The 18,507-nt window shown below is 53.0% G+C and overlaps 2 protein-coding genes across 3 annotated transcripts in view; both read right to left on the bottom strand.

The window, feature by feature from the left end:
• Positions 1-460: 460 nt before the first annotated feature.
• OTX1 (orthodenticle homeobox 1) lies at positions 461-3,231 on the bottom strand (the record flags this gene model as incomplete). Its single annotated transcript, XM_080616622.1, has 3 exons — positions 2,543-3,231; positions 1,887-2,038; positions 461-1,219 (listed from the first exon to the last, which is right to left on the bottom strand). The coding sequence occupies exons 1-3, from the start codon at positions 2,637-2,639 to the stop codon at positions 461-463; spliced, it is 1,008 nt and encodes a 335-aa protein (XP_080472748.1). The 5' UTR covers positions 2,640-3,231.
• A 3,625-nt stretch (positions 3,232-6,856) lies between these two features.
• Positions 6,857-18,507, bottom strand: part of EHBP1 (EH domain binding protein 1) — a 223,642-nt gene continuing 211,991 nt past the window's right edge. For both annotated transcript variants that reach the window (XM_080615103.1, XM_080615104.1), the window contains exons 21-24: positions 15,806-15,905; positions 14,578-14,651; positions 8,065-8,179; positions 6,857-7,917 (exon numbers count right to left, since the gene is read on the bottom strand). In XM_080615103.1, coding sequence (XP_080471229.1) covers positions 7,827-7,917; positions 8,065-8,179; positions 14,578-14,651; positions 15,806-15,905 — 380 coding nt within the window. In that variant the 3' untranslated portion in view covers positions 6,857-7,826. The remainder of the gene's footprint in view (positions 7,918-8,064; positions 8,180-14,577; positions 14,652-15,805; positions 15,906-18,507) is intronic.

The raw sequence follows: 18,507 nt of genomic DNA, 5'->3' as shown, positions 1-18,507 counted from the left end.
TTCCCGCCGCTCCCAGCGGCAAGAGGCTGTACAGGACCGGCGAGCCGGGGGCTCCCGCACCCGGAGGAGGGTGTGAGGGTCCCCACTTGAGTTTGGGGGGGCACCGGCAGGGCAGGAGCCAGCCTGCGCCTCTGCCCGGGGGGCAGCAGGGGAGATGCTCAGCTTTGTATTATTATTATTATTATTATTATTATTATTATTCTTTTTTAAACTCCTCTTCTGTCGCGTTTAAAAAAATAATAATTATAATAAACCCGCTGGAGGGGCGCAGGAAGCAAATAAATATCAGTCAGTAGAGATGGGGGTGGCAGGACCCCCACCCCGGGGCATCACCACTGCAAATGAAGAGGGGAGAGGAGGAGATGGAGGAAGAGCCGGAGCCAGAGTCCTGCCCGGAAGGTGATGGGAAGACCCTGGGCGAGGGGTCCACGGCAGCTTGGGGGGGACGGTGGTCAGCCCCTCACAAGACCTGGAAGCGCCAGGACGCCTGGTCCTTGTAGTCGAGGCAGTCGGGGGAGTTGAAGTTGAGCTTCCAGGAGGCAGCGGCGGCGGCGGCAGGCTCCTTGTAGTCCAGGCAGTCGGAGGAGTTGAAGGGCAGCCCAGTGCCGCCATAACCCTGATGGTGGTGGTGATGGTGATGATGGTGGTGGTGGCCTGAGCTCTGGCTCAGCGGGTGGTGGTGGTGGTGGCCGGGCACTGAGGAGGGCCCCATGGGGCTGAGCTGGTGGGGATGGTGGTGGGAGTGCATGGGCGCCAGGTAGGAGCTGCAATCCACGCCTCCGAAATAGGACGAGGAGGGCGGCGCGGGGTAACCCTGCCCGTACCCCCCGCCTTGGCCGTAGGACACGGGGTAGCTGGAGGACGCAGCGGCGGCGGTGGGGCCAGCACGTTGCATGCAGGACGCGGCAGCCGGTGGCAGGGGCTCAGGCACCGTCACCCCCGCTGGTGCCGCACCAGGAGAGATGGATGCTGGGCTCCAGATGGACGATGCCGGGGTGCTGAGGGATGCCGGGGCACCGGCGGGGGCCGACGAGGCAGAGCTGGAGGAGGATGAGGAGGCTGAGCTGGAGGCTGCAGCCGGTGGCGTGAACTGCCCGCTGCTCTCCGAACCCGAGCTCTCACGAGCCGGCGACGACTTCTTCTTGGCCGGCCGGCTCTTGGCCCCGCCGCCGCTCTGCTGCTGTTGCCGGCACTTGGCACGGCGGTTCTTGAACCAGACCTGGGGGGCAAAATGGGGTGCAATGGGGTGGGCGGCGGGGGCAAGGAGGAGGCCATAGGCTGCTTCCAGAGGCCCTCCGCCTGCCCGGCAGCACCCAGCCAACCTCACCCCAGCTCCAGTTCTCCCAGCACACACACCCAGCCATTAGCACCACTCACCCCCGCACCCCAAAAAAACCCCGCCTCCGACTGGCACCCAGTCACCCCGCATCCTACCCCAAGCACGGGTGACCAGGGACAGCAGTTGGAGTGCCCCAGCTCAAGCATGTTCCCAGAGCAGTGACGTATATGGGTTTGGGGGACAGATCCTGCACAGGGTGCTGCCTGCATATCCCACCCCGCTGGGCTTCACCATGCAGGAAGCAGTGCAGGAGGGGGCACCCCTGGAAGCATCCAAGGAGTGCGGCTGCTACACTCTGGGGGAGGTGGAAGGGGCAGGAAAATATTAATTACAATAAAACTAATAAGAGGATAAGAGGGAAGAATAAGTGTTCCCCCCCCTTTTGCTTGGATGCCCCCCAGGTGGGACAGACAAGTGGCAGGGAGTTCACACACTTTCCATCCCCAGGGAAACAGGGATGAGTTTGGAGCGAGAGCCGGGTTCAAGTGGCACCACTGGAGCCAGGATGCCCCGCATCCCCCCGAACCCAGTTCAACAGGTCCCGTACCTGGACTCGGGATTCGGGCAGGTTGATCTTGAGGGCGACCTCCTCCCGCATGAAGATGTCAGGGTACCGGGTCTTGGCGAAGAGTGCCTCCAGCACGTCCAGCTGCGAGCGGGTGAAGGTGGTGCGCTCCCGCCGCTGCTTCCGCGGGGTGGCTGGGGAAGAGCATCCCTGCGGTGGTCACACCGGGTCCCCACACACCTCCCGGAGCAACGGGCATGGTGGGAGCCACGGCACCCCGCGGGAGAAGGTTCGGGGAAGCATCCCTGCCTCCCACCCCAGGGAACCGCGCTGCCCCCCGCACAACTCGGCCCCACGGCAGCGGCCACTGCCCTGCTGCAGGCACAACGGGCAGGCCCGGCGCCGGGGGGAGCATTGGGGAGATTTCGTTGTGTTGAAGTAAATTTACTTTTCCTGTTGTTTGAAAGCTTTTCTATCCTTAAAAATCCCGGTGGGAACGAAGAAGTTCCGGGAAAGGGGGGAAATTCAGCTGGACCCAGCGCTGTCCCCGCAACCTTGCTGTGTCTGGCCAGGAGTGCCGGCAAACGGGGGCACCCATCCCACAGCCCACCCCAAACCCGACCGGGACGGAGCTTCCCCCCACAGCTGGAGCAGGGGGTGCATCGGGGGACGGGAATGTCCGCGGCGCCGGCACTCACCGGGGTACCCCACGGAGGGATGCAGCAGGTCCATGGCGGGGCCCGTCAGCCCCAGCCCGTTCATGCCGTAAGGGGGCTGTTTAAGGTACGACATCATGCTAAAAGCCGGGCAGGGATCCTCCAAAGTCCCGCAGAAAAAAGAAATAATTATAATAATAATAATAATAATAATAAAAATAAAAATCAAAAGTGTGGGGAGGGGGAAAGGAGGAAAAAAAAAAAAAGCCTCAACAAAAAGAACCCCCGAAAAAAACCCGAACGAGAGGCAAAAAACCGCAAAAGCCAAAGACAATTAAAAATCGAAGAAACGAAGCACAAAATAGGTGCAAAAGGAGTTTTTTTCGTTCCGTCCCGTCCCACCGTCACCGCCGCGAGGTCGTCGAGCGATCGCAGCAAAGGAATGGGGGAAAAAAGGAGGAAAAAATGAAACAACGAGGATCGGGAAACAAAAAGTCGGATTTCTTCCCCGCGCAGAGGCGAGGCCGGAGAGCCTGGAGAGAGAGCGGAGAGAGGCGGGTTAGGGGTCCGGCCGCCCGGAGTCCTGCCGATGGGCACCCCAGGGGCTCGGCGGCCGCAGCGCTGCTCGCACCCGGCGCCGTGGTCCGGGCCGGCGGCCTTCAGTTGTGAATTTTATTAGTGATATTATTAGTGGTATTTTGTTGCAAACGAAGGCGAGTTGCGTCCAAGTGCCGAGAGGCAACAGTGCCCGGCGATGGGGAGAGATAAAGCAATTATTTAAAAAGATAATTGGATTAGGAATCAAAAGGAGGTACCAGAGGAGGGAAGAATAATTAATGTAAAGAGCGAGCAGACGGGGACGTTTTAATTAGAAATGGATAAGAGTTAAAAAGGGGAAAGGGAGCGCGCAAGCACCCGAGCGGGCGCCGGGACGGCGGCGGGGCCCGGCCCGGGGGCTCCGGCGGAGCCGGGTGGGGACAGGCGGGACCCGGCGGCCGCCGGCTGGAGGCAGCGGCCGGGCTCGGTGGCAAAAAGTGGCAGATAAACGCGGAGGGGAGGAAGGGGCGGAGAGACCCCGGGCGGCCCCGCCGAGCCCCGGGGGCGGCCCCCGCTGCCGAGGCCGGGACCCCCCCGGGGGCACCGCGGGCAGCCCGGCCCGGCCGGTGAGGGTGGGTGTGGGGGTAAGTTTTGGGTGCGGGTGAGGAGCACTCCTCGGCAGGCCGGGACCGGGCGCAGCGCGGGCGGCAGCGCCGTGACCCGGCGTTGCATAACTTTGCCGGTGAGCGCGGCGGAGCGGGACGGTCCCGGGCGGCGAGAGGGGGGAAAAGGACGGGAAAAGAAGGGGAAAAAGAAGAGAGAAAGAGGAAAACCGAGGGGCAGCCGCGTCCCGGCCGTGCCCCCTCCCCCATTGCCCCCCATCGCACACTCACAGGCACAAGCACCCCGAGTGCGGGTGGCGGTGCCGCAGGACCGCTCCGCTCCGTCCTGCCGTCGGCCGCCCCGTCGGGGAGCGCGGATCGCGCCGCACTGTCCTGCCTCACCTGCGCGGCCACCTGCGGAGCGGCGGGGGCTGTGCGCGGGGCAGGGCGGAGCGGGCGGGGGGCGCGGAGGGGGCGGGCGGGGGGGCGGGCTGGGGAGGGGGCGGGGGGGGCGATGCCCGAGGCCGACCCGCGCACCCCCAACTTGCCGGGGCACCCCGCGTTACCTTGCCGGCGGCCCGCGCTGTCGGGGCGATGGAGCCGCGGCCCTGATGAGGATTGATCACCTACCCCCGGCCCTACCCTTGTATGTGCGCGCAAAGCATCTGCGTAACCAGCCCGGCGCCAATCCCCGGCCGCTCCCCGCCTGACTGACAGCCGCCCGGGCAATGGCAGCGCAGGACGACGGCTCCCTCCGCGCCCCCCCCCCCCCCGCCCCGCGCCGCTCCGCGCTCCCCCGCGCACCCACCGCCGGCGCACCCGACCCGGCCCCGGCGGTGCGAAGAGCGGGTGGCGGAGCCCAGCGGGTGGATCGGGGGTGGGGGTGAGCGCGCAGGGCCCCGCGTAACCTCCGCGGAGGTGCTGGGGGCGGCTGGGAATGGTTGGAGAAGTTGTGCGAGGGGAGCTGCTGCGCGGCCGCGTAGCTCTGACTCTTTCCCCGGCGCCCCCGTGCGCTGCCCCGAGCCCGCCGTCAGCGGGACCGCGGAAAAGTTTTGGCGGCCGCCTGGGCCGGCGCGGAGGGCGCTGCTGGAGGCGGGGATGGTGCAGGGAGCAGCGGGGAGCGGCGGGGAGCCGGGGGAAGCGGGGTCCCGGCTCCCCCCTCCCCTCCGTGTCTGGAGACTCGCCCAAACTTTGTGCTTTAAAATAAGAATAAAGAAGCAGCGGCCGCACCTTTACCGCGAGTCCCGGGTTCAGCGGCTGCTCCGCGCCAAGGGGGGACGGGGAGCGGCGGGGAGCGGGAGTTTGGAGGGGGTTTGGACGGGACGGCACTCACCGCTCCGCACCGCTCCGCGCAGCCCGACTCTTCCCGCAGCGACAGCGACAGCGGAGCGGCGCGGCCGGTGCGCGGAGAAGTGGGGAACGCGGAGTGCGGCGCTGCAGCCGCGTGGGCGGAGGAGCGGCCCCAAACCTCTAACGAGGGCTCCGGTGCGCGGCTTTTGTTGGTCTCCCCAAATCAACTCCCTCTAATTGCAGTGGGAGCTGAAAGCGAGCTAATGTTCAAAGGCGCTGCCCGCCGGCCCCACCAAAGCGCGGGTTTCCTCCTTCCCCCCCCATTTTCTTTCTTTTTTCCCCCTCTTTCCCCCTTTTCTCCCGGGCCAGGACGGAACCGTCTAATCCGGGCGGGAGGGTGACGATGGGCCGAGGGGGGCAGAGAAAAGGAGGTTTACAAGCTCCTCCGCTTGCCCACAGAAGTCAGCGACACGGGCACTTCTCCCCGCAACAAAGGCGCCGCGGCCCATTCACAAAAAGCAAAGGGAGGAGGAGGAGGGAGGAGGAATGATTTAGGGGGACAGTTCCCCCCCGCCCCAGGCCCCCTGTTTAGCCCCGGTCCCGCCGGGGCAGTTCCCGGCCGGGCTGCGTCCCCCCCGCCGCCGCCCCATCACTTCTCCCGCCGGGGCAGCCCCGGTCCTGGCGGGCAGCGGCCGCCCCCGGGGGCTCCCTCCCCACACAGGGAGATCTGTGCCCCCCCCCCCAAACCCACTCGCAACCACCGCGGCTGCCCAGCACCCCCCCTGCGAGCGCCTCCCCGCCGGCTCGGCCGGGGCTGCTGGCAGGGCGGGCGCGGGGCTCGCTGCCCTCCAAGGGGTCGGTCACGGCTCTCTCTGGCCCCCCCATCCCGTCCCCTCCGCCGGACGGAGCTGCGCCCTCCCCGCTGCTCCCAGGTAAGGTCGGGGCTGCGGGCGGGCGGGGGCTGGGCTGCGGCTGCGCTGGGGGGCAAGGGGGACAGCTCTGGCCGGACACGGGGCGGGGGGGCCCTTGCTGTCCGATCCTGGGATGGGAGCGGGAGGGACACACACTCACACACTCACACTCACGCTCTCACTCACTCTCTCTCTCACACACACGCACACACACATTTATTTTCCCCTCAACCTGGGGGCTGAGTTACTTTTCTCGCGTTAAAAACAGACAAGCACCGGCCCCGCGGGGTATCGGGATGTGATGTACGACTGCTACCCCTCCCGGGGGCAGCCCCGAGCTTCGGGCTCAGCGGCTCCCGGTGCTCACCGGGCAGGCAGCACCGCGGTCTTTGCCGCACTCCCCTCTCCTCTCCCCTCCGCTGCTCCCCGCGGCCGCCGAGCCCTGGGAGCTCGCCTGCTCCCCCATCCCCAGCATCTCTATTTTTGTGATTAGGCCGAGGGTCACGGCGGAGCCCTCCCCGCATCTCTCCCAACTTCTCACGGGATCAAACCCACCGGCGGGCACCGGCACAACCCGCGGCCTGGCGGCCGCTCGCCCAAGACCGAGCGCCCCTTCCTCCCCGGTGAGGTTTCGGTGGGAGCGGGTCGCAGTTGCACCCGGAGCCGCCGGCGATGCTGGGGTCCCGGGGTACCTCCCAGGCGGCAGCCGCGCCCCTGCAGGCTTTGGGCTCTCTCCTGCCCCGCTCCCCGTGGGTGCGCTCCTTGCGCGGCCGCGGCTTTGCCCGCGCATCCCCCGCTCCGGGAGCATCGGCGCCGCCGGGAAAAGTTTCACTTCCCCCTCCGCGAGTTGCGTTTTATTAAAAGCAAACGAAAAACTTTTCCCTCTGGTGGGTTTCGTTGCGGTACCGAAGCGGCGGCGGCCGGAGCCGCGGGGTTCCTCTGCCCCATGCGGAGTAGGGCCCTTCCCGGGGCCTGGGACCCCTTCCCCAGCCGGCGCAGGAGGGATGGAGGGAGGGATGGAAGGAGTACCCCAGGTAAAGCGAAAAGCGGCAGTTTACGGTAAGAAAGATTCGGCTTTTATTGAAAATCTTATATATGACTCGGTATTGTAATAAATAAACGAGACGAGCTCCACGAAGGGACGATGCGAGCGCGGGACACGCGTGGGGACACACGGCGGGGAACGGGGGGGGGGCGGGCGCGGGGGGGGGACACGGCCCGGGCGTAATAAATAACGCGGAGCGGAGGCCCGGGCCCGCGGGGGACGCAGGGGGAGGCACCGGGCCGGGCTCTGCCCCGGGCCGGTCCCTGCTGCTCCCCGGGCTCTGCGCTGATTCCGGTGGAGGAACCCCCCGAGTACAGCAGAGCGGCTCAGCTCTGCTCCCGGGGACATGTAAAACTGCTGAAATAAAACACTGGTAAATACAGCACATTTTTAATCATAATAACTGGGGTGGATCTGACCTAACTATAAAATGTAGGTAGCTTATTAAGTATTACATATGGCAGGACTAGATGAAACCATTCCCAATGATTTTTTTTTTTTTTCCTATATCCCCCTCTCTAATCCTATTACGACAAAAACATATTTATTTCAAAACTCAGCCCTCCTCCAGCTACAGCATCCAGGACGCACTTTCTTTCTTCTGCTCCTCCGCACATCTCCGGCACCGCCGCACACACGGGGGCTCGGCGATTCCGTTTCAAAGCCTTTCGGCAGGAGAGCTGAGCCCACACGGAAACCCTGGCACAACACGAGTTCGCTTGAGTGGAAACCAAAAAACAACGGAGCGGGGCCCGGCGCAGCCTAGATCTGGCCTAAGAAAATGGAAAAAGTTTTAGATTTTTTTTTCCCTTTTCAAAATTTTCCTTTTTTTTTTCTTTTTTTTTTTTTTTTTTTTTTTTTTCTGTCCAGTCTCCTGTCGGCATTTTAAAAACGTAAGAAAGAGCCTCGCTGTGATTTTGTCACCGCCGCGGGAAGGCCGCTCACTGGAGGACGCATTTCTCTTCCTTCTTGGCCATCTTGCCTTTGTTTTGCTCGAGGGTCCTCTCCAAATGCTCGTCCTCTTCCTCGGCCCTGCGGAAAGAGGCGGCGCGAGGCGCGGTGAGGGGCAGCGAGGGATGCGCGGCCGCAACGAGACCCGGCCACGGCCACAGAGCGGACTCGTCCCAAACTTCCCGTGGGGAAGGGAACCCCCCCCCCAAGCTCGTTCTCCCGACTCACTGCTTCTCCTGGGCGTCCAGGTCCCTGACCAGCGCGTCCCGTTTGTTAACGAGAATAACGAGTTCGTCCAGCAGAAGCTGCTCTCGCCTCTTCTGCGCCTCCGTCTTCTGCCAATCTGCGGGAGAAAATCGAAACACACACACACACACACACACCGGTCAGCGGCTGCCCGGGCCGCTGCGCCGGGGAGCCCGACACGGTACAGCCCGGTACGACTCGGCCCGGCCGTGCCGCTCTCCTCAGCGGGCAGTACCGCAGAGCCAAGCACAACCCGCCGGCGTTTTGCCTCCCCGTCACCCGGCCTGGGGGAGCTCAGAGGCTACTTTGGGGTTTTTTGGGTTCCCTGCCCCTTTATTTGTTTTGTTTCTTTCGTTTTATTATTATTATCATCATCATCATCATCATCAACAACTTTTCCTTTCACGACTGTTTTTGCTGGACGGGCACCGACATTTACGAAGTTTCCCATCCTAGCAGCAAAGCCCCGTTTCCCTACATCTTCTTCGCTAATTCCTCGCTTGCTCTGAGCAGCCGGAGGAATCTCACACTGAGCACCATATGCTTCGCAGTAACTTTAAAAGCAGGTATCAGTTAATTAGCATTTTCCGCTTTGAAGTAAAAATACACTTGCTACAGAGTAGCGCGGGGCCAGCTCCCCCCCGGCGCTGGCCCGCAGCGAAGCCCGGGGTCGCCCCGCTTTTCCCGAAGGGATTTTTCCCGGCCCCGCATGCCGGAGCCCCCCGGGGCCGCCCCGCAGCCTCCGGCCCTCCAGCCGGTCCGTAAGGGCTTGTCGCTGTCAGTCAAGCCCCGGCCTTCCCCGCCTCCCTCATTAAGAAGGTAAACAATGAAAAGCAGGAGCAGGAGATGATGAGGGAGATAGCAGGACAAATGAGGGGCGGGAGGGAAAGAGGACACCGGCTCCAAAAAAACCCCATAACCCACCACCGGGAGAAGCCGTCGCCACCGGCCCGGCGGTGTTTCCCCCCCTTCCCCTTCCTCTTTCTCCTCCCCGGCCGCGCTTCCCGAAGGCGAAGGGGAGAGAGGGTGCAGTCCTTTTGGCTTTTTCCCCGCGCTCTCCATTGCCCTGGGCGATCATGTTAAAACTCACATGGCTGGTGCTTATTCAGATAACCCGAACAATGCTCGCCACCGGTTACCATGTGAATCTTCACAAACCCCGCAAGAATGCGGTGGTTCAAATCCCCCTGACCCCCCTCCAAAGCCGAATTTATTCAAGACAGCAAACTGCTCAGAAGCTGTATGAAAGCAAGTGGTGCTAGAGGGAATTCAGCCTTGTATTTACAAATTAAAAATTAGATGCATCATCATGCAATAAAGGTTGGGAGAGCGGCAGAGAGGCAGGAATGTGCAACCGCTTTTATCGCGCCCTCGCCGTCCGCCTGGGCCCACGAGTGAGTGACGAGTCCCCACGCACGCAGGGAAGACCCCCACCGACACGTGTGTGCAGGCACACTCGGGAGAGAACATGCATGGGAGCCTCTCGCAAGCGGGGAGCCCTTCTCTGAGCATCGGCCTGGCTAGGAACCGCCAAAACTTCTCAGGAGTTTTGTTTCTCTTTCTTTTTCTCCTTATTTTCCTTTTTCTCCTTCCTTTTCTTCCTCTTTTTCTCTTTTAAATGTGTTGCTTCCCGTTGCTAAGGAAATGATTTTCCAGGTGTACATAGATTAGAACTGAAGCTACCAGCCAAAATCACTGGTAATCTAAGCCATTTCTCCTGCAACAAAGCTGTTTTAATTTGGGTAGCAGCCTTTTAGGTGCTAATTCTCGAGGCAGTCTCTCGAGTTCCATCGCTGCTTATCCCCTTTGCTCCTTTTAGGGATGGCTCCTTTGGTTCCCGTTTAAAACACATCGCTCTGCACCTCTGCAAGCCCGAGCTTTCCAAAACCAGAGGGTTTCCCCCACAGATATAAAGCCCCTGTGTGTGCAACACAATCTCAGCGTGACAAAACCCTACTGCGAAGGGCAACAGCAGTGAGGCAGGCAGAAAAGGAGAGGCTTGGTAGAGAATTTCACTGGGGTTTGCTGCCTGCAGACGTGGTCCCCAACTTTCAAGTTAACTTTCCCCCAGCTTTTGCTGATGATCGTGTGGAGACTTGGGCTCCCCAGCACATCTGAGCACATGAAGCTCTAGATGAAAAAGGACCTGAAATCCACTGCCTCTACCTGGACTTAATTATTTTGCAATTTTGATGGTTTTCACTTGGGTGAAAAACTCTGATTTTTAAAACTAACTTTTGCTTTCTCTCTTTCTTTTTTCTTTCCTTTTTCTTTCATTTTTTCTTTCACTTTTTTTTCTTTTTCTCTCTTTCTTTCCTTCTTCATCCCCCCCTTCTGCTGTTTCAGCAGCAATTTAAGCTTTCGAATAGCAAACACCAGTCAAAATACTTCAGTGCAAGTTTCGCTCAGTCCTCTTCTCTGTTAAGTCCCTTTCTAAGCACTGTGTTTTCTGTTGTCCCATCTTGTAGCCCCGTGGGGTAAATAACGTCATATTAGGACTTCATGGAACAAAACCGGGCTTTTTTGTTCCTGCATTTGCTTATTATTAGTGTTGAAATAAGCTATGGGAAAACTTGCTGGCAGAAATATTCCCTTGCATTTTTGTTTTGTTTCCTAGAAAAGGAGCTTGATTCCTCCCCTCATTCCCACTCCCCAAATACAGTCAAGCAGCAGCTGGTTAAAAGGGGAACTAGTGCAAAGTATTCAAATAACATTTTCTATGTGACTACATGGCAATTTTGTTTTATCCAACAAAATATTGCAGGGCAGCACTTTCGGGAAGCATCCCCACGTTTAAAAAAGCAACTGTGCTCAAGTTTGATTCCTACCTGTTGTGCCTTTTAAGCTAGGATTACCTATAGCACCTGTCACATACAGTTACCCAGCCTGACTGCAGCTCTGGGAAGCTACCATATAGGCTGTGATTAATTTGAAGATTTCCGAATAATACTGTTATAAAAGCTACACTCTGGACAAAAATAGGATTAAGCTCTGAGGCTGTATATGAGCTAAAAGAGTTGAAAGCTAAAGCCCCCGTGCCACCGCTTGCGACGGGCAGTTTAAGATGACAGAGTTTGCTAAATTCACGTTGAAGTAGAAATGTTTTCAATTATTCATCTTCATTGACTTCACATTGTCTTTTTTACTCCCACCCTCTCCTCTCAAACTGATAATTACTCTGAGCAAACAGGCGGCTGGTTCCCATAGAAATGCTTTAATAGAAATGGTCGAAAGTTCTCGTAGCAAAACCTTCAGCCTCACCACTATAATAAATAAGCTGGGCACTTTGATGAAAATTAACACTAGTTTTGTAAAGAGCACATTGGGGGATTGCAGTCAGGTCTTATCTTTAGTTCCAGTCAACTAGCAATCCTGAAAGAGTTTGCATCATCATCAGAGCAGGCCATTTGATAGGATTCTGCTGCTGAACCTAATCAATCTATGGAATACTGTGGCTGCGCGGTGTAACAAAGCTAAAATAGATTTACAAATGGGGTTTTAGAGGATAAGCTCCTCCACAGGATTACATATTGATTTTAAATATAAAAAGCTTATCATATAAACCATAACTACAAAAATAGTGAACCTATGCATAAATCCTTTTAGAAGAGCACCCACTTCAAACTATAAGCCAAGAATAAATCAAGATGTACAAAATCCGAAAGAAGATCCATTTCTTGGGCAGAAAATGAACACACCACCCGAAGGTGTGCAAAAATGAACTTATCTTTCCTAAGGAGGCATTAAATCTTGAATGAAATAAATAAAACAGGGAGCGAGAGGACAAGTGGCTGAAGTAAGGCATCCCGCCGCAGATGTGGCAAAAACCAGGCTCTGAAATGCAGCACCTTGTTTACAGGAGCCGGCTCCCAGACAGCCAAAATGCCTTCTCATGGGTGCAGGTTAAAACAAACCAGTAACCTGTATTTTCTTTGGCCTACCAGGCAGGGATTTCAGGCCTCACTCGGTCAGAGAAGTCTCAGCAGCAGAAAGACAGGAACACTTTCTAGCTGGAAGAAGGCAGTGCCGTAACTCTCTCTTTTATCTGCGGCTGAACAGGGTGGGGGAAATAAAAGTATGCCTTTTTCTACCACCCTCGGTCATTCATGTGTTCCGCGTGAAGTGCTGTGACACTCCAAAAGGCCATTCAGCTGCCTATGCCTCCATTTTAGCGGTGGCTAAGAGGACACAGGCTCCACATCACTGAACATTATAACGGTCAGCACCTCCAGACGCCAGCGCTGCCACACGCTGCCTGCGCAGGCAGGGCAGGCTGGCCGCCAATAAACCGCCTTTATCTGCCATCAGCAGGCTGCTACCTTTTGCAAGGCTCTCTCTCTTTTTTTCCCCCTTTCCTGTCATCAACCAGCTAGGTAAATCGGTTGATAGATTTTTAAACAGCACAGTCACGCGTGGAAGAGTTAGAGCAATTTACCAAAACAGTAATTATCACCTTTCAAAGACTTTTCCCTTAAGTTCCAGTTTGGGTTGGCGCGTTCTACCTTCCTTTTGGACAAACACACCCGTCCTGTCCTGTCGCAGATAGATTTATTTTCTCCTTGCCCATATATTCCAGGTTTGGAATTGGTGCCAGTAAAAGTGAGATCTGTCTTTTCACCTCTTTAACAGAGCCCAAGCACTCACTAGCAATCAGCTAAATGGCCTCAGAACACTGTTCAGGCAGCCCATGCTTCTTTGGGGAAATCATATTATAAATGGTGTGGTTTTACTGGTGCTTCCCAAAAGGTGTTTATTGGCACCCCAGCGTATGTTGGACACAGAAAGCAATACAGTGCTGACACACACATCAAGAGGCGTGGTGTCACAAATGTGTATCTTGGGGGTTTGCAGGCATTTTCTTGGTAGAGTTTCTCCTTTAGTATGTTTTTTTTTGGGTAAAAGCAGATAGCTGCTAAAAGTTCCAGCACTCCAATAATCTTACCGAGGGTTAAAATGTTAAATGTGGACTTTGCTGTATAAAGAATATAAGGAAATCACCAATCTCCAGCACTTTGGTTTTCTCCCTAAACCCCTGTTTATGATGTCACCAGTAGAATACACAAAAATAAAGGAATTGAAAAAAAAGAGGACTTTCTTGGGGTTTGGTATCCTTCTCTGAACTTATAAAGGAGAAAATAAAGGAGAGATTTTTGTTCAAATCAAGTCAGTGTGTGAATGGCACAGGCTGTGAGACATTCAAAGGCTGCTGCTAGGATGTTCCAAGACAGCAAAAGGAAGTAAGAGGCAGTTAAACACTGAAATTTTTGATTTAAATACAGTATCTCTTAGCTCCTCTCTGGTTTTAAAGTATTTAATGTTTTAAATATTTAACTAGCATAATTCCCAATTAATCCAGCCTGTCTCTGCACAAAGCAATGTGTATATTTATGATTCAAGTTTATCTAAGAATACAGTGGAAGTAGCCTTATGCAAAAAATATATCCACAGATGGAGAGATATGAAAAAGCTACCTGAAACCTGCTGCTTTTTTCCTACAAACTTATGCTCCCAGTGAAGTCTCCAAACTAATTAGAATTGATTTATTATGGATCAGGTACCTTATCAGGTGAAGAAAGAAATTACCATGGACAGTCAAAGGGTTGAGAGGTCAATACAGAATAGCAAAATCAATTTGCATTGATTAGACAAAAGGTCCATTTTACAGAGCCCAAAGGATTAACTTTAAAGCAAACATCTTTGAACTATAAGACAGCATTTGTGACTGAGAGGTATAAGCAGTGCAGCATTAGAAAACACTTAAGATATTTAAATAAGAAAATAATGCAAGCAATGGTTTAAGCTATCTGGATGTTTATTTTTTATTATGAATCATCCCCAGGATTATTGTACAATTCACTTGAAAGCCCTATGGAAAGGATGCAATTGTTTCATTTATCCTGTGTGTCAATCTTCCCTTGAGTTTTCATTCAGGTAAGGTGACTAAACTCGGGAGAGTTGCAGAGAAGGGAGAAAATCTGTGCAAAGGATCGCGCTAATCCTGGTGTTGCTTGCGATGAAATATTTACTTGGCAAATGTATGAGACCTCTTTTTTTTTCCCAGTGATATACTGTTGTAACCCAGATCAGAAACACTAAGAGGAAGGAGGCTCCCTTCTGTGGGTCACCCCTTCCACTTTCTGCTGCACTGAAAGCAGCTCAATGCTGCAGGAAAGCCAGGAGAACATGATTGCAACAAATGTAATAAACCCTGGACAAATATTCTTTACCTTATCATTACTTTGTTTTCAAAGTTTATTCCAACGAGACAATATTTCTTTGTCCCATATATTAGGACTTTATTTTCTCCCCCTGAATACAACTTAAGAATGGGACTGCAGATCCAGCATATTTGCTGTGTGCTATCACTGGAAATGATGTAAATATCAGCATTTACTCTTAACTGGGCTCCAGAAAAGCCTCCCTGTTTTGTACATTCAGGTAGCCACCTTCGGCAGCAAGCATTTTCCTTCCCTCAGTACCCAGCATTGCTCTTACCTTCAATAGCAAGCATTGCTCTTAGCTCCCGGTTCAGCAGTTCGTAGCGCCTTTCTAGGTCATGTTCTTTTTCCCTAGGCAAGTTGCAAAAGTTCATCAATATGTTAATTACTAAATCATTAAACACTTAAAAGAACCTTTAACTCACATTGATTTTAGGACTCGTAACTGACTTTTCTCTTTAACTTTAAGCTACTCCAAACAAATGATACACAAACTTAAAACCTTGCTCAGGTGGCATATTCAGTCACGGGGCTTCTTCATTTTCTGTAATATTGGCTTTAATTCCATCCGTTTAACTCTATTGTGCTACAAGAAGCAATTATTTAATATTCATCCTTGGAAGCAGCTGTTGTGGAATGTCCTAAGTATAAAACATTCCCCCGGACCTAAGGAACAAATTCCAGCATCAGCCTATTCACCAAGATAATATGACACTGGAAGTATTATCCTATATACATTCTGCCCTAATGAATAATGAAAATTAGACACGGGATTAGAAAGTTTAACATTTTGAAGGTAGAATCTTCTGTCAAGTTCAGACACAGCAGGAAATTCATGAGCACAGGCTCTTCCCAGGGAAGTATGCAGGCATCTACACTAGGTGGCATTACTGAAAGAAATATAACCAAACTGAAAGGAGCTGGAAAAGAAGCACTGAGGGCAGAATGCCTCTAAAAACGAGCAGCATCTCCCCTCTTCCTCCCTGGTGCTAGCCAGAAAGTTTATTTGTTCTTACTTTGCGGTATCAGTGCATCATCACACTGTGACTGATTCACTAATATCCTTCCAGCAGTCCAGTGCTGCTGAACTACCAATGATGGGATTGAGGATTTCTACAAAGCAGGTAGTGACTCAGATTTTGCTCTCTCTCCAGTCTTTACCTGTCACACCTGAGGCACAATCCAAATCTATTTGTGCGTTTCTAAAATGTAATTTTATTCTACTGCTGGGCCTTTGAAAATGTAACTGTGCTTAATATCTTTGGGTTTTTTGTTTTTCACAGCTCTGGCTAATCTTGTGTCAGTGCATGCTTCTCATTTTCAAGTCTGAAATATGAGAAAAGCAAGTTACTCCGTGAGTTCCACAAAGCATCCACACTACTCACTTTTGAGGGAATATTTCTGAAGTCCAATGGGATGTGAGCAAAAAAGTTTTGCATTTGTCTGATGGGTAAATATTGCAGTAAATCATCCTTTTGTAAATACATGTGCTCATCCATACTTACAGAAGAGAAAGCTGGTTCATTCGTCTTATTAAGGCATTCTTCTTATTAACCAGCATGAACCATTCCTGCATCATTGCTTCTTCTTCTTCTGTGTTTCTTCCTGCAATCAAAAGAATTTCATTACTTAAGTCGTATTTCCCAAACTGAGCTATTTATTTCATATTATTTATAAATTTCATATTTATTTCATTGAGCATTACCAGGCATACTCTCAAATGGTAAAAATACCCTATGACTACAAGTCCTGCTACACAATCCTGCTTGTTCCATAAATAAATCTTTGAAAGCAGCTGATCTTCAGCATCTATTTTAGTGTTCTTTATCATGCTCATATCCTAACCCAAATAAATGCCTTTTTAAAAGTACTGTATCTTTTAAATTCTCCCAAAAGAGCTATATTGTTGCAATGTTCCCAATGAAAAAACCTTGCTGCTCAAAGATGCCTGGTCATCACAGGCTTCCAAACACAAAAACAATCCTTGTGGGCAAGATCTACTCCACCCATGCAAACCCAGCACAGTCAGGATGTAGGGATCAAAGTAACTGCAGAGGAGATGGTAATCCTGAACCCTTGGCCAAGGCATGGGCACCTGCTCAGCTTCTCTGTGCTTATGGCCACTCTTCCAGATGATGCGCTGGAAGGAGCTGCTCCTCTTCTCAACCTGCTATCAAAGGGAGCATCTGCACAAATACAAGTGATTTTGGGGTCTGGGTGTCTAAGGGTCCCCATATGTGTATCCATGGACAAGTATTCCTTTTCACAGCCGATGTTCATCACCGCCTCCCAGGCACGATGAGGATGAGGACCTCCATAGCCTACCTGCAGGCAGGGCTACGCTCTACCAGACTCTGTAAGACTCCCTGTTAGCACCTCTACACCATCAGGGGAAAGGCAGACAAGCAGCTTCTTTGCACACAGCAGGGTCTTTCAGTCAAATTCCACTCTCTCTGAGCTCGGAGACTAAGAGAAACCTCACCAAAGTCCTACATGGAGACTGTGCCTCTGAGGTGACCTGCCACTCTCATCTCTCAAGTTGAGCTGAGGAGCAAAGATTACATGGTCCTCATTGAATTATGAAACTCATAAATTTCTCACGCTTAAAATTAATCTGGAAAGAAACCTGGAATATGGCAAAGGAAAAGAGCTGAGTCTTCTGAATACTGCCCGCAGCTTTGGCACTGCTTCCCTGGGAAACTGTGGGCAGATCTCTGAGGAGTTTCAGTGCCTGTGTGTGTAATATGGGGACAATCACTAGTACCCATCTCGCAAGGGTGCTAAAACTTAATTCTTTGTTGTTTGCTAAGTGTTTTAAAATCTCTAATGCAAGGTGCTGGTATGCTCGGGGAAGCTATCTCTACTAACTTTAACCCTAGGATCCCTAGTTGCAGAGAAGCAATTTCCAGCACCAGAAGCTGGAAATACACCAGAAAAAATATTGGTTTGCTCTAAAAGAAAGCTTTCAATTTCTGGATGGGAGCGTTTGAAATGCTTGCACGTACGTGCCTGCCATGCACATGTTCACACCCCGATGCCACAGTAGTGTGCAAGCCCAGATCTGCAGGGAGAATCACCTCCTCACCTGGCTATGACCCTGCTGCGTGCAAGGGAAGGTCACTGGCGTTCTCCAGACTGCCTGATCCCCCTCACTGTGGCCTATGGTCTTCGTGCATCCACACAAGGGAAGGAAAAGATGAACAGGGAAGTGGGTCAGCTTGGGGTGAGCTGGTGCATCCATGCAGTAAGAAGAAGGTACACCATCTGGCATGTTCTCCTTTCTGATGTGAGACGTCCCCCTATATCCACTTATCACCCTGGGAAACTTCTGGTTGACAAAACTGTTCCTGAAAGCATGCTTTTAGGGTACATGATTTGCTAGCAGTGAGATGGGAAGGGCACAGCATTCTGAAGTGGGAATGGCCATGCAGCCCTTTTCCAAGCAGAAGCAGCAGGGTCCAGCTCCTGGATGACTGGAGCAATGCAGGAAGAAATTTCTCATGTAGAAATGCTCTCCACCAAGAACTCCACTTCTGGTTTTGCGCAGAAATTATTACACCATGGCATTTACAATAACATTCAGCAGTTCAGCACTCCCCCAAAGAGGATTAAAACGCATAGGTATACTTCGCTGTTAAGTTACAGATCAAAGGCACTGCTGTGTTGGGTCCATCTAACAGGGTCTGCTTTCAGAAGTAGATGATAATCAATATTAAAACCCTTTTGTTGGCATGCACCAAGTAGATGAAATTTATTTAGGGGAGAGGGCAAGAAAAAGGGGATAACTTGTTTTTTTTAATCTTCAAAATGACCAATCTATTCTGTGACGCACAAGATTGCCACATTGCCAAGCTGCTGGTGAAAAAAGTTCTTGTAACCAGATATATCTGGCTATGTTTTAATCAATTTATGAGAGCAAATTTGTAGGTTTTGGGGTGGTCTGGGGATCTCTGGCTAAAAGGTGCCATTATAAATGCAAGCTCTTGCACGCCTTGAAAAAGAAATGGGAGACAGAAATGTTTCAAAGGAGTCTGACTCAGTGGTGGATCTGAACTTGAATTTCACGCCATGTAATCTCAGGGTAAGAACGCAAACTTGAGATAAAACCTTCTTTCTATTAACGCATTCCTCCTAAATAAAGTTAGCTGCAACATATAACAAGAAAAGATGTAGGTAAAGCTTGGAGCTGGCAAGTCCGATCTGAACA

The sequence above is a fragment of the Psittacula echo genome, assembly GCF_963264785.1.
Source record: "Psittacula echo genome assembly, chromosome: 4".
In the NCBI taxonomy this organism is placed as follows: domain Eukaryota; kingdom Metazoa; phylum Chordata; class Aves; order Psittaciformes; family Psittacidae; genus Psittacula; species Psittacula echo.
This window is presented reverse-complemented; position numbering and strand designations above follow the sequence as displayed.